This window comes from Bos mutus, chromosome X, assembly GCF_027580195.1.
Source record: "Bos mutus isolate GX-2022 chromosome X, NWIPB_WYAK_1.1, whole genome shotgun sequence".
Lineage (NCBI taxonomy): Eukaryota > Metazoa > Chordata > Mammalia > Artiodactyla > Bovidae > Bos > Bos mutus.
In genome coordinates this window covers 90691369-90705981 of record NC_091646.1, presented here as the reverse complement: position 1 = coordinate 90705981, position 14613 = coordinate 90691369, and the positions used below count along the sequence as shown (strand labels likewise).

The window sequence follows — 14613 nt, the reverse complement described above, 5'->3', positions numbered from 1 at the left end:
TTGGAAGATATTTCTGTTCGGAATTCTTTATCTCATTAATTACCTTCCTTTTATATAACAGAGGTGTATTATCAACAATACTCATCGCCTGGTGGAACTATGTGTGGCCAAGTTGTCCCAAGATTGGTTTCCACTTCTAGAACTTCTCTCCATGGCCTTAAATCCTCATTGCAAATTCCATATCTACAATGGTACACGTCCATGTGAATCCGTTTCCTCAAATGTTCAGTTGCCTGAAGATGAACTCTTTGCTCGTTCTCCAGACCCTCGATCGCCAAAAGTGTGTTGATTTGTTGTTTTCAAAGTTAAATGTTACAGTTGTTCTGCTCTGCTACAGAACTTTAAATGATCTTAACCTCCTGGTAGCATGGGGTAGAGTTATTTCATATAGCTTTTGCATTGTTATTATTATTTTTTAATATAAAAATATTTTTGGCTTTCTCTGTGTAGTTAGTCCAATTGTCTTTTGCCCAGTCTCTTGGGAAATAGTCATAATTTGGGTTAGTATGGAACAGAACATGTTTTTCCTTTTCAGTAAGGGTGGAGTAGATTATTTCTTTGAGGCCTGTCTAATGTGTCATAAAACAATATAAAATACAAATGAAAGCAAAATAGCAAAGCTGACAAATATCAATTAAAAATGTAAAAGTCCTCCAGTGTAAATTTTCTATACCAGCATAAATATAATGTACGTTTAAAAATGAGTGCCTAACTATATTCTAATAAATATTAAATAATTAATTAACCATATACAGTTTTTAAATTTTAGAATTTAAGACATTTTTTAAATTTGACCTTTTTTTCTTTAAACAGGAAAATTTGAATTTAAAATATTTGGTTTGTTCTGTTGAAAGTGGAAGTCATCAAAGTATATTGATTATATTGAGCTAAGATTTTCTGATTTTTCCTTAGATTCATATTGTTGCCGCTTCAGGCTTGTTTTTGAGTAAATCAGTATTTAAATAATGACAATCTCCAAAATATACCTGTATTTTTTTTTTTAATTAATTTTTTGCTCTATAGTCAACAATAATCTGCAAGAGTCTCAGAGGGGACAACTTGATTTAGGATGGCTTCGAGTTGAAGATTTTTTTATGTATCTTTCTTTGAAGCCTAGCTTTTTTTGAGTATTACTAGTTTTTGAGTATTTCTAATTGCTTAAATCTACATTGCAACTAAAAACATGAGAGATTAACTTTAGACTGATTTTTACTTTGTGCACATATATATAATATGCTATATATATTTAATAACTGTTGAGTATATCAGCCTAATAGTCCCATTCTGGTTACTGGAGAAATAAAAATACATTACATAATAAGTATGTACTTTCTTTGAATTGCTGAATGCCAGAAGGGACCTGGTGAATTAAACGCTCAGATTTTTCATTGTTTTCATTTAGCCTTTTAAGGCCAAATAAAAAGGAAAATATTATAATGAACTTACATAGAAATATGGTAGTTGATTTATTTGAGAATTTAATTGATTTAGAGTCTCATAAAAATCATATCAAAACTGCCATAGTGTTTCTTTAAAGCATTATCTAATACTTGGCATTTTCCCTGTGTCCTGAACATTGTTTTTTGTTTTTAAATAGTTGTAGAAATGACTTTTGCTTAAGACCTAATATAGAAAGTGCCCCTTCCTCCCCACCCCCACCCCCCTTTGTTTTTCTTCCCTTAGGGACTTCCAAAATGTAGCCTTTTAGAAGGCAAGGAATAGAAAGCTGTTCTAGGTACATGAGTTTCTAAATACACTTGATTCTTTTATCTATATAAGCTATTGACTTGTTTTTAATTTTACCTATGCTATGCTATGCTAAGTCGCTTCAGTCGTGTCCGACTCTGTGCGACCCCATAGACGGCAGCCCACCAGGCTCCCCAGTCCCTGGGATTCTCCAGGCAAGAACACTGGAGTGGGTTGCCATTTCCTTCTCCAATGCATGAAAGTGAAGTCGCTCAGTCGTGTCCGACTCTTAGCGACCCCATGGACTGCAGCCTACCAGGCTTCTCCATCCATGGGATTTTCCAGGCAAGGGTACTGGAGTGGGATGCCATTGCCTTCTCCGAATTTTACCTATAGGCGTGCTTTTAACTACACAAACTGTTGCCTATCCCAGCTACATTGTACTTGTTGTCTCTTAGGGAAGAGGTTGAAAGGTAATTGATACTATATTGCATTGTGGTACCTCTAACATGAGAACTGGGGATATTCACAAGTCAGAACAAAGCATCATCCAGCATGTTCTAATTAAGAGCAACAAACAGAATACCAGGAATTCATTTTTAATGGATAGGTCACTCTTGGGCTTTAAGATTATTGTGTTTCAAGGGTATTTATGGTTATTCACAGCTACAACAAAAAATAAATTTCAAACGGTATCTTAGGTTACCAAATAATCTTTCTTTTTTTTAAGTCTTTTTACCCTCTTAAATTTTTAAAAATAGACCTTCAGATAATAAGGTTTTCTCATGATGGGATCTTTGAGATGGAAGCATGGCTTCTAATTCCAGTTCACCAGTTATATTGAGACAAACAAACAGCTGTGCCCTAATGGTCTAATCTGTACTACCAATTATGCTTTTCTCTCATAGGCAGGATTACTGTGAACAACATGCAATATTTTGTGTCTTTTTTTCAAAGAGGATTTTACATAATTATTTTCCTTTATTGCATTTCCTGTTTTCAGCGTGTTTAAGAAATTACTTCAGATAGCATTTTCTCTCCAAAAGTAGGAAGTTAACTTTTTTATTAACTGTATTACAGGGTTGGCTAGTGGATCTTCTCAACAAATTCGGCACTTTAAATGGATTCCAGATTTTGCATGATCGTTTTATTAATGGATCAGCATTAAATGTTCAAATAATTGCAGCCCTTATTAAGTAAGTTATGTTTTAAAATGAATCTTCAGTGCATTCTAGAAATTGCTACTTAATTGCTTAGTAAAAATTGAGTTTCCTTTTTCAAATATGGTTTCTTTAGCTGGTAACTTGGATTAAAAAAAACAAATAGTCTGAGTTCAGTCCTAGTTGATTGTAAGAAATTGTATATTGAAAGAAATTTCTGTCTGTCTTGTTTCAGACCATTTGGACAATGCTATGAGTTTCTCACTCTTCATACGGTGAAAAAGTACTTTCTTCCAGTAATAGAAATGGTTCCACAGTTTTTAGAAAACTTAACTGATGAAGAACTGAAAAAAGAAGCAAAGAATGAAGCCAAAAATGATGCTCTTTCAATGATTATTAAATCTTTGAAAAATTTAGCTTCAAGAGTTCCAGGACAAGAAGAAACTGTAAAAAACTTAGAAATATTTAGGTTAAAAATGATACTTAGGTAAGATATTTACCTCTTGAAATAATTTATGTGAATTTTAGAATCATATTTAACACTTAAATTCTCTTGTAGATTATTGCAAATTTCTTCTTTCAATGGAAAGATGAATGCACTTAATGAGGTTAATAAGGTGATATCTAGTGTATCATACTACACCCATCGGCATGGTAACCCTGAGGAGGAAGAATGGCTCACAGCTGAACGAATGGCAGTAAGTCCTTTGATTCTAATTTCATGAATAAGAATCTGTCTAAGGCAAAAACCATAGCTCTACTTAAAGTTAGTAATATTAGCATTTTAAAGAAAATTTTGCATTTGGGAGATGTTTGGATCAATTTGTAACTGTTAATCCTGAGAACTTTTTGTAAGTAACGTGGTTTATTATTTGGTATTTTTGGTGATATATAATTATTTGATGATAATGGGTAGCTTAGCACATCTTTGATAAACTTACTGCTGAATGTAGGCGTTCTGAAGTAATTATTAGCTGGGTAGGAGTTGAAATTGAGTAAAGAAAGGTGATTGGGTAGTATCTGGTACCTATTGAATGAAGTGACCTATTCGTTTGATGAATTCCACTTAAAGATTTTAAACTAGGAAATAAAATTACTGGAATAAGAAACACATGAGTTAATGTTTTATCATAATTGTAAGGACTTCACTTATGTACTTGCGTTTCTATTATTTTGATGTTGAAAGTTTAGGAAATTTTATTTACCATAGATGCTTGCATACTTACAGTTTAAAAATGAATAAGAATGCCCCTTAAATATTGGTTGCATAACCTCAGTGCATACTGTCTGACAGTACTGAGGAGACATCTGTAAAAGAACTGTAAAAGAAGATAATGATTAGAATATGAGAAAAGGTATGGTATGTGGAGGATGCCTTGATATTGGCCCTGTGTTAGGGGGTCAGGTGGTAGCCTTCTGGTTTGGGGTATGTTATTTGTCTGATCGCCTTGTGGGAGGTCTAGCACAGAGCTACTCAGTGTGGTCTGAGGTCTCATTCTGGTCCTTGAGCTGCTACAAAGCCTAGATGAATACAGAAAATGGCATTAAGTGTTTAGGAACTTCTGTAGCAAATTGATATTGCCACATTTTCATTGTGTTCTTCAAAAATACATGCCTATAACAGATTAGAAGTAAAAATGGACCTTTACTAGCTGAGAAGTGTACTTCTTTCTCTAACATGTTTTGGGGCTATATAGTTTTTATTCTCATTAAGTTGAATACTGTAAAATCATACCGTGTGGGCTATGATTTTGTATTATATCATGAGTTAGTTTTCTTTTATTGGCTTAAATATTAAATAAATGCCTGTCAAGCAATATAGCATAGTGTTCAGACTTAGGAAGCCTATAGCCTTGATTCAGTTTCTGGTTCCAACACTACTGAGCCTGTTTATTTTTCTGTAATAGGGCAGTATAGCCCTCATTAGGATTGTTAAGATTAAACAAGCTAATAGATAAACAATATTGTAGTTGGATCATAAATAAGAGCAAAATAAAAAAGTACCTTTTATCCAAATAAAAACTGGTATAAAAAATGTAAATCCTAAAATGGGTCTTATACCTACCATACTTAAACCATTGGTGATTGCTACATTTAAGCAATAATTTTCTGAGTAAATGCTAGAGTAAAATTTTTTAATGAATTCACTATTTTTAATTCATGGAAGCATTTCTGTTTGTGCAAAATTAAGTTCCATGAAGTTGTGATTTTTTTTTTCATAATTTTGTATCAAAACACATAAATGTGTTAACATTAGTACATTATATTTTGTGAGTTTTTAAATTCCTACTAATGCTTACAAGTGTGAGCAATACTTTATGTATATATTTTTGAAAGCTTTGAGACAAGTTTTTGAATTCTTTTTAGGAATGGATACAGCAGAACAATATTTTGTCCATAGTCTTGCGAGATAGTCTTCATCAACCACAGTATGTGGAAAAGCTAGAGAAGATTCTTCGTTTTGTCATCAAAGAAAAAGCCCTGACCTTACAAGATCTTGATAATATCTGGGCAGCACAGGTAAGGACTTTAAGATGGTGGTTATTTGATTTGTAAAAAGAAACATGCTAAAAACTAAAGAAAATGAAGTAGTTGTAGTGAAATGGAATGAAGACTTAACATTGTTTGAAAGTCCTGTCAAGAATCTTTTGGAAATAGCCAGTAATATTTTTAAAATAAAAATAGTCCGTCATCTACTGTATATATTTGGTAAAGGTCAGCAATTTGTAGGTTTTAAATAAGAGACAGTAAAATAATGAGAAATGTCTATGGAAAGAGTATAAGACATCTATAATTGATTTCTTCATATACTTAAAGAACTCTAGTGTCAGGAGAGTTAAATCACTAGATTATTTATAAAAACCTGTAATACAAAGGATTAATAGTTTTTAGAAGGGTAAGTAAGCTTTGGTTTCAGAAATAGGAACGGTGTGATTCCTTTGGTTATCTTAATGACATGTTTTCTATTTATGGAGCACTTGAGAAGTATTGATGAGTTCTACACTACAAAGCTTTGTTTATTGAGTTTGTTGTTGTTGTTTAGTTGCTCAGTTGTGTCCGACTCTTTTGCAGCCCCATGGACTTGTAGCCCACCAGGCTCCTCTTTGCATGGGATTTCCCAGGCAAGAATACTTGAGTGGGTTGCCATTTCCTTCTCCAGGGCATCTTCCCAACACAGGAATTGAACTCACGTCTACTGCATTTCAGGCTGATTCTTTACCACTGAGCCTACCAGGGAAGCCCTTATTGAGTCTTTAGAAGCTGAGAAAACATTCAATTTTGACTTTGGTTCCAGTTTTGAAACAATACCGCTGGTGTGCCTTACTATTTTCCTATTTGCATTGTTAAAATTGGCATGTTAAATTCAGTAAACTGTACTAAAAGTGAACATGTGTTTGCAAAGTCTACATTAACCGTGTATATCAGGAAATCAAGTGGGCAGGTTTTAGATGGCTGTTGTAAAACATTTAAAACATTAGGAATTTTCTTAGGTTACACAGTTAGATGGAGATGGGAACACTGTATTAATTAATAGTGTTCACAGACAGTATATGCTGCTTATTGCTGTTTAGATTTTAGTGTGCTCTGATTTTGTTTGTTTTTTCCATAGGCAGGGAAGCATGAAGCCATTGTGAAGAATGTACATGATCTACTGGCGAAATTGGCATGGGATTTTTCTCCTGAGCAACTTGATCATCTTTTTGATTGCTTTAAGGTAATAATTAATGTAGTTTAGTAGTACAGTTTCATTTTTAATAGAATTAATTCATTAGATCTATGAATGATTCTTACCCAGTAAATACTTAAATAGAAATTATTAAATGATTTCTGGTGTAACAGAATTTACCATTGTTTTCTCTTTCAATGAGCACTTTTTATAATAATAGCCCTTATAAATAAAGAACCTTTTTTTTTGTTTTTTTTAAACTCAGGTGGTTTTTTTCTTGTTTTTTAAACTCAGGTGATCAATTTGGATTCCTTTCCCCTCGCAGTTTGTGTTTTTATTATAGGTTCTGTAGGACTGAAGGGAAAGATAATTGGTTACAATGAAACATCGTCAACAGCAAGGACTACCTGCTGTGGGTAGTCCTGGTAGTCTAGGGTGATATGCACAGGCAAGCTGGAAATGTAATTCATGGACTTTGTGGAATTGTAATTCATAAGGTGTAGCCCAAGAGCTCCTGTTGTCATATCTGCGTTAGTGCTGTCATGTACTTTTTAAGGCCATATTGTATAGTGGTCTCTCCAGTTACTAGTATTGGGTTTTTAAAAGCCAAGTGATGAGTGAATTTGTGGATTAAGAAGACAAGACGCTATGGCAGTGTTCACAAAGGGGTATTCTGTTAATAACTGGTCTAAGATCATGAAGGTATCTTGTTAAAAATAGGTTATACTGACTGCTGATAGGAACATAAGTTCCTGCAGCCACTTAGGAAAATAGTTTGGTGTTTCTGGAAAACTGTTAAGATTTTCATGACAGTTTGACTTCTGAATATATACTCTAGAGGAACTGATGCATATGTGCACCAGTATACACATTCAACATTTGCAGCAGAATTATTTATATTAGCAAAAAATTGCTATGTAAGTTGGATAAATGGTGGAATGTTCATGTAATGAAACGTAACAATGAGAATGACCAACTCAACCACAAGGATGAATCTAATGAACAGAAGGTTGAAGAAAGGAATGAAGACACACAAGAATTCATAAACCTTCATAGAACATAAACTTCAGAAATAGACCCAGCTAGCTTCTGGAGTGCTGCTTACCATTTGTTATTTTCATCCTGGGTAATAGTTACATAGGTGTTTATATTTGTACTATAGTGTGTATGTTTGTACCTTTCTTGATGTGTATTTCACAATTGAAGAAAAAATAATACCAATTACTAGCTTCCATCCAAGACCAATTAATTCTGAGTTGCTAGGACCTGGGAGTCTGTATATATCATAGGTGGTGGTGTGCTCTTCCTTTAGGAGAGACATTATGCTTGCTGGTCTCTTTAAAATATTCTTAATTGTAATATAATCTAATATTTTAGTCATATTCTTAGCAGCTTTCTCATATTCCTTTCATAATTTTAAGAGGTTTGGAGGAATTAGAAGTATGCATTCCAGTTGACTTCAAGATATCCTGTATTTATCACATTGTTAATGTCTGTGTAATAATTCCATTGAAAGAATCCTCTGTAATTACTTAATTATCCTGCTGTTTGCCATTTGGTTGCTTTCAGTTTATTTTCCAATAAACCACCAATTACCAACTTTATACATATACCTTTCCTCATATTATTTAGCAGCGTCCCTGGTTTCTACCCACTACGTGCCACTAGAGCATACACACAGACACACACACACACACACCATTATATAAACCGGGTGTTTAAAAAGTAGTATTTTAGGGAGGGTTTTTTGGTTGTTTTGTTTCTTTTCTATTTTAGAACTTTTAAATGAGTGGCCGGTCTTCTACTAAATTGAAATAGCATTGTATCATGTCTGTAAGTTAGAAACTTTTTAGATAATAACAGACTTTGTTATAGACTTTTTCTTTTAATGTGTGCAGTGCACATTGCTTTTTGATTTATTATGAATATTTTTGTATATCAAGTTGTCTTTAACATCTTTTAATATAATTTTAAAGGTACAAATGACAGACTGAATCTAAGGCATTAGTTTTCAGCCGGAGGCTCTTCTGCTTCCCAGAGATACTTGGCAATAGGTGAAGGTATTTTTGGTTGTCACAGATAAAAGCAGGAGTTGCTACTGGCTTCTAGTGGGGTAGAGGCCAGGGGTGCTGTTAAACTTCCTAGAGTGCACAGGACAGCCCCCCACAACAGTTTTGCTAGTCCAAAATGTTGGTAATACCAAGACTGAGAAACCCTGATCTATGGTATTTAACTGTAAATGGAGATTTTTTTGATTTTTCTTGGAGTTTATATCTGTCATCTTATTGCTAAAATACCAGTTGAATAATTCTGTGCTCAGCTGTGTTGTTTCTCTGATGAATATTGTTTATCTAGTGACACTTTTAAGCAGTGATGAATAAATAGGTGTTGTTGCCATATCGTTTAAAATTTATTTTCTAGGCCAGTTGGACAAATGCAAGTAAAAAGCAGCGAGAAAAGTTACTTGAGCTGATACGTCGTCTTGCAGAAGATGACAAAGATGGTGTGATGGCACACAAAGTGTTGAACCTCCTCTGGAATCTGGCCCATAGTGATGATGTGCCTGTGGACATCATGGACCTGGCTCTCAGCGCCCACATAAAAATACTAGATTATAGTTGTTCCCAGGTAAGGGTGTGCGGTCTTGCTCACTTTTTGTGACCTTTCTCTTTCACGATGACGATGGCTTTTAGATATAGAATAGTTCTAGGTTTTTCTGACATTATTTTTGAAGTGATCTTTAAGAATTGACATACTTGGTTCATACAAGTCTGCCTTCCTCTGTCTCTTATGTCTTAAATTTTCTGCATCATCTGAAAACATTTTAGTCTTCTTGGTAGAAAGACAGTATAAATAAGTTACAAAGTCGTGGTAATGTCAGGTGTATGGTGCTAAATACCAGTTTCAAGTAGATCATAAGATACTAAAGCTAATTATGGCCTTTAGAGGTAAGAGAAGTTAGGTTTTCTTTGCTTCTTAGGGAAGTTAAGAAAAATTAATAGAATTTCCTAAACTCTAAAACATGTAGTGCCTTCCCTATAAGTAAGTCATACAACTTCCCTGCATTTTAACTTGTAGCATGTGTATCTTTTAATTCATGATAAAATGAATATTCCTGAAAAACTAATTTTCCTGCTTGTTAAAACTATTTGCTGTACTGATGAACTGAAATTTAGAGAAAAACCAAGAGTTCAAGCAGGTTTAGGTGTTTTTTAACTATACTTGTGATAGTTCATTAAGTATTTGGCATATCAAATAATAAGAACCTCGAGTTTAAATTATTTCATTAAACACACAAACACAAAATAAAAGTCATTTTATTAAATTTTTAGGTACACAAACCTGTATTTCTGATTACTATGGACTCAGGGAAGGAGTAAAGTAAATAAAGTGAGAAGTAAAAATATTTGGAGATAGTTTTTATTTTATAACATTAGTTTTTAATTGCTTATCACTGTTTCTATCTCTTTCTCTCCTTGTGTGTATGTGGAGATGTCCTTATTTTTATTTTTGGTGAATTTTTTTCATTCAGTTGCTATACCATTGTTTCCTTGGTAAAATACAAATTTTCTGTGTTCTTAACAATGGTAAAAACAAATCCATACAGAGTAGCAATCGGAGTTACATGTTTGCTGGATTTTTATTATATGGTAGAATCTCTTAAAACATTGGATAAAGCTTAAATGCCTACCTCCTGGCAACTTTTAAAATCAAACTTTCTGTCAGGGTGCTTAATACCTTTCAGTAGATATATCTGAATCCATGTCATGTTGAGTTTTTATAATAGTATTTAGGAGCTTTGGTAGTATATGTGGAATAAAAGCATGTTTAAAGCAGCTTTTTTTATTATTAAATTCTTTACTGCAACGATGCTGGTATTACAAGAAGAGCTGTATTTGGTAATTCTCCAACTAATTTGGAGGTAGAATTCTTCTGAGTATTGACCTATATAAAAAACTGCAATTGTTTCTTAAGGACCGTGACACACAGAAGATACAGTGGATAGATCGCTTTATAGAAGAGCTTCGTACAAATGACAAATGGGTGATTCCTGCACTGAAACAAATTAGAGAAATTTGTAGTTTGTTTGGTGAAGCACCTCAGAATTTGAGGTAAGACTTAACAGAAAATTTCAATATTTTTAATTACATATTTTACTGAAAAGAAACATTGTTTGGTGAAACCAGGTTTTAAGAAAACTAGAGTAGGGTGACAGGAAGCTTACACACTAAATTCAAACAAAAGAGGATTCCTTTATCACATCCACTTCTTTGATTTTACTGACGAAGAAGACAGAATTTAGTGATAAGTATCAGAATAGAGGTGATAATACCGCCTTCATGTTGTCTATTCAGCTCATATAACCAGAAAGTCCAAGAACAAATTATTTCAGTAACTAAAGTTTAACTTTAAAAATTAACTGTTTAAAAAACCAGTAGATTTATTTTACTGTGAAGACTTACATAGTATGACATTTCAAAGTCAATAAAACATTAACTATTTCAGAGTGAACCGATCATGGAAAGATAACATCTGTAAGAAAGAAAAATTAATGGATTAGTGTAGATACTGGTGAAAAGGCAAACAAAGCAGGAGGGACAAAATGAAATGAGGAATGACATTAATAGACAGAAAACACGCCACTGAAAGTACATTGGCATACTTGCTATAAATAAGAGAGAATTCTGTACTTTGGCTAATAAAATTTTAATGAAAGCCCTTTCTTTGATTAAATCTCCACTACAATTACAACATAAATCTTCGTAGTGCTAATGTTACAAGAAATGTTTCTGTTTTATAACTCTGATAATCATGTAAAGTTAGAAGCACCTAGGTACTCCTATATATAGTATAGAAGAAGACATCAATCATTGATTTTTCCCATGGTGTGAATTTGGAAAATATTAATGCATAGTTTTTGTATAAAGTAAGAATAATGGAATTAATGTCTTATTTTTGAGGCATTGATTATTTTCTTTTAAATTGCTTAATATTATCATTAAAGTAAATGGCCAAGTTAATTCTGTTATGAAGGAAACCATTTTAAGTTTTTAAATTAGGAGCTAAGAATTTAGATTATATAAGCTCTTTTGATTACAGCAGCATTTAATTGCCTAATTATATTGTTAAGTTCTTCTCGTTTCAGTCAAACTCAGCGAAGTCCCCATGTATTCTATCGCCATGACTTAATCAATCAACTTCAGCACAATCATGCCCTAGTTACTTTGGTAGCAGAAAACCTTGCAACTTACATGGAAAGCATGAGGCTGTATGCTAGAGGTATGTATTGTAAGCTAACATGAGCTATGGGAAATCACAGCAGTTTCCCTTCCCAGCTTTTTTTTAATCAGTTACCGTAGAAGTGACAACAGATATATTTTTAAAGATGCAAGGTAGTTGGTTTTATAAATTGTGTTCCTTTATGAGCTTGTGACCTTCTTTTACTTCTGAATCTTACACGCCCTAAACTCCAGGCCAGCAGTTCAAGGCTCTTTAGTAAGCGCTTGCCTTTCTTACTCTCCTTCTTAAATTGATTTCTTTTTTTTCCCTGCCTGGGAGCTCTGCTGCCTCTACTACAATTGTTTGTTACCTTTCTAGGTATGTACCTGACTTGGTTCCATCCTTTGTTTCCTTCCTACCACCACCTTTATCTTTTTAAAGTCTATTCTTCCAAATACCATAGTTCTTTTGTAATCCTAAGTCTGTGTCTCATAAGTTCTTCAGACTTTATGAATTGAAAGTTTATGAGATCCAAGACTACTAGAGTCCACATTTTACATTGAATTTCAAAGTGTGAATTTGTTTTAACGTGTTCAGGTGATTTCTGTGGTGTCAACAGGCAGTTTTTAAGCGCCTGCCATATATGGAGCTCTGTTTCAATTCAGACGACAGTTGTGTCTGAATGTGTGTGCTAGAGTGCAGATGGGTTGTTGGTACATATTCCTCTGTCTTACACCAAATTCATAGGCTCCAAAATAAACCCCCAAACTTTCTTGTAGGTTGAAGTTGGTCCCCATAGCCACAGAAAGAAAACTTTATATTACCAGAGAGGTAGAATTAACATAATGGATATTGAACATACCTCTCCTTTAACATATTAAGAGTCTGCAGAAGCCAATATATGTATTAAAAATGAGGATATTTCTCATACCTCTATTATTTGAAGATTTAGATTGTTGGCATTGTTGAATAAAATTCCAACAAAGGCTCTTACACATTGCAAGGATAATTTTCCTTAACACTTCAGGTACATACATACATTCCCATATAAAATTCAGGTAAACATAATTGAAAAATGAAGCAGCTCTCAAATACCTGAGCTGATTTTGTTGACTGTCTTCCATTTACCACTCTGAGCATAAGCAATCTAAGCATCAGGCAACTGATAGGCACCGGGCAGTGATCTTTTATTGTTTCATTTCTTAGTTCCTTCTAAGTAGCATGCTAGAAGAATCATGGCAATATATGAATGCAGCCAATATTTTGGACATGTTTGCATATGTCAAACAAAATCTGAGAGAGGTATAAGCTTAGTTTAATGTAATTGATTCTTCATTATGATGTCACCTCCTCTTTCTGGTACAGTGCCCTCAACAGAAGCTAATGCAGGCCTTTCCTGCCCGCCTGCCCCCCCCATGAAGCCTTAATACAAATCACATGACTCCATTGCTAATTTTTACATACTTTATTTGCATATGGTATTTCATTTAATTTCGTTGGCACAGGTTGAGACCCCTACTGTAGAGGCTATCAGGAGATGATACACATGCAATTCAGCCTCACTCGAATTTTCTGCTCCTTTTAGTCAAATTCTACATGAGTCTTTGCTTCATCTCAATTGCATGGACTTAACATCTTCAGGCTTTAGTTTCCCCTTCTTATATTATCTGTATCTTCATAAAATAAGAGCTGTGAATCTGCACAGATTGCCTAGATTTGAAACATGACCTAACGTATTAGGTGTATGACCTTGAACAAGTTATTTATGCTAGAATAATCCCTGGCACATAGTAAGCCCTTGAATTTTTGTTGCTATGTTCCCCTGAGTTTATTGGAACCATACCTTCTGTTTGTCCTAACCTTTGATATACCTTTTCTTCCTCTATTATAGTACTTCTTCTGATTAATACTGAACAGTCTCCAGCTAGTAAAATTCTCCTATTAAAACAGACTTTTCACAGCATTTAGAAATTGGTGGTTGATGATACCATCAGTCACCAATTTTCAAGTCTATAATTCTAAAATAAATTTCTTTTAGCCTCTATAAAGTGTTGCATGGATCTCATTAGGTATGAGACATTATTCAGTAGGATAATATCAGGCTCCTGCTGCTGCTAAGTCGCTTCAGTCGTGTCTGACTCTGTGCGACCCCGTAGACGGCAGCCCACCAGGCTCCCCCGTCCCTGGGATTCTCCAGGCAAGAACACTGGAGTGGGTTGCCATTTCCTTCTCCAATGCGTGAAAGTGAAGTCGCTCAGTCGTGTCTGACTCTTAGCGACCCCATGGACTGCAGCCTACCAGGCTCCTCCACCCATGGGATTTTCCAGGCAAAAGAGTACTGGAGTGGGGTGCCATTGCCTTCTCCAATACTTAAGTATTACATGTTTAGAGGGAGAATAACAGACATCCTGTTTATGTTTTATAAGCCCAGAAGCTCATCTGTAGCAAAGTGGAAGGCCTCTCTATTCCTATTTAGCAGAGAGGGATCTTTTTACTTCTTGACGTTTTGTGATTATTGTTTGGCTTTCACTGGGTGTTTTCAAAGCTCTTCTATATGTTCAGGGTCCTGGCTCTTCAAGTGCTGCCACGTAAATAGAAGGGAGAGAAGGCTGAAACTGGTGGGTAAATTTGATAGACTAGTTATTTGCATAGTCTGAAAGTGTCTCCCCACGAATTCATTAAAAAGAAAAATAGTAACTTTACAGTGGAGAAACCTGGTGGAAACCACATTCACCAGGTGATCATAGTTGATGTGAATACTGCCATAGAGTGACACACACTGTTCCCCCGATGGTGATTCTTTGAGGCGGCCAGAGGGTCATTTCTGTGGTACTCTGCCAAATACCTAGCTTGAATCTGATCATAAAAAAGCATCAGAGA

At 34.4% G+C, this 14613-nt stretch overlaps 1 protein-coding gene across 4 annotated transcripts in view; it reads left to right on the top strand.

Annotated features, from left to right (window-relative positions):
* Positions 1–14613, top strand: part of USP9X (ubiquitin specific peptidase 9 X-linked) — a 114546-nt gene that overhangs the window by 43013 nt on the left and 56920 nt on the right. For 2 of the 4 annotated variants that reach the window (XM_070366149.1, XM_070366151.1), the window contains exons 6-14: positions 62–280; positions 2767–2882; positions 3082–3333; positions 3406–3544; positions 5214–5366; positions 6457–6561; positions 8935–9141; positions 10489–10625; positions 11645–11793. In XM_070366149.1, coding sequence (XP_070222250.1) covers positions 62–280; positions 2767–2882; positions 3082–3333; positions 3406–3544; positions 5214–5366; positions 6457–6561; positions 8935–9141; positions 10489–10625; positions 11645–11793 — 1477 coding nt within the window. The remainder of the gene's footprint in view (positions 1–61; positions 281–2766; positions 2883–3081; positions 3334–3405; positions 3545–5213; positions 5367–6456; positions 6562–8934; positions 9142–10488; positions 10626–11644; positions 11794–14613) is intronic. The other 2 variants (XM_070366153.1, XM_070366150.1) reach the window with 1 other exon arrangement.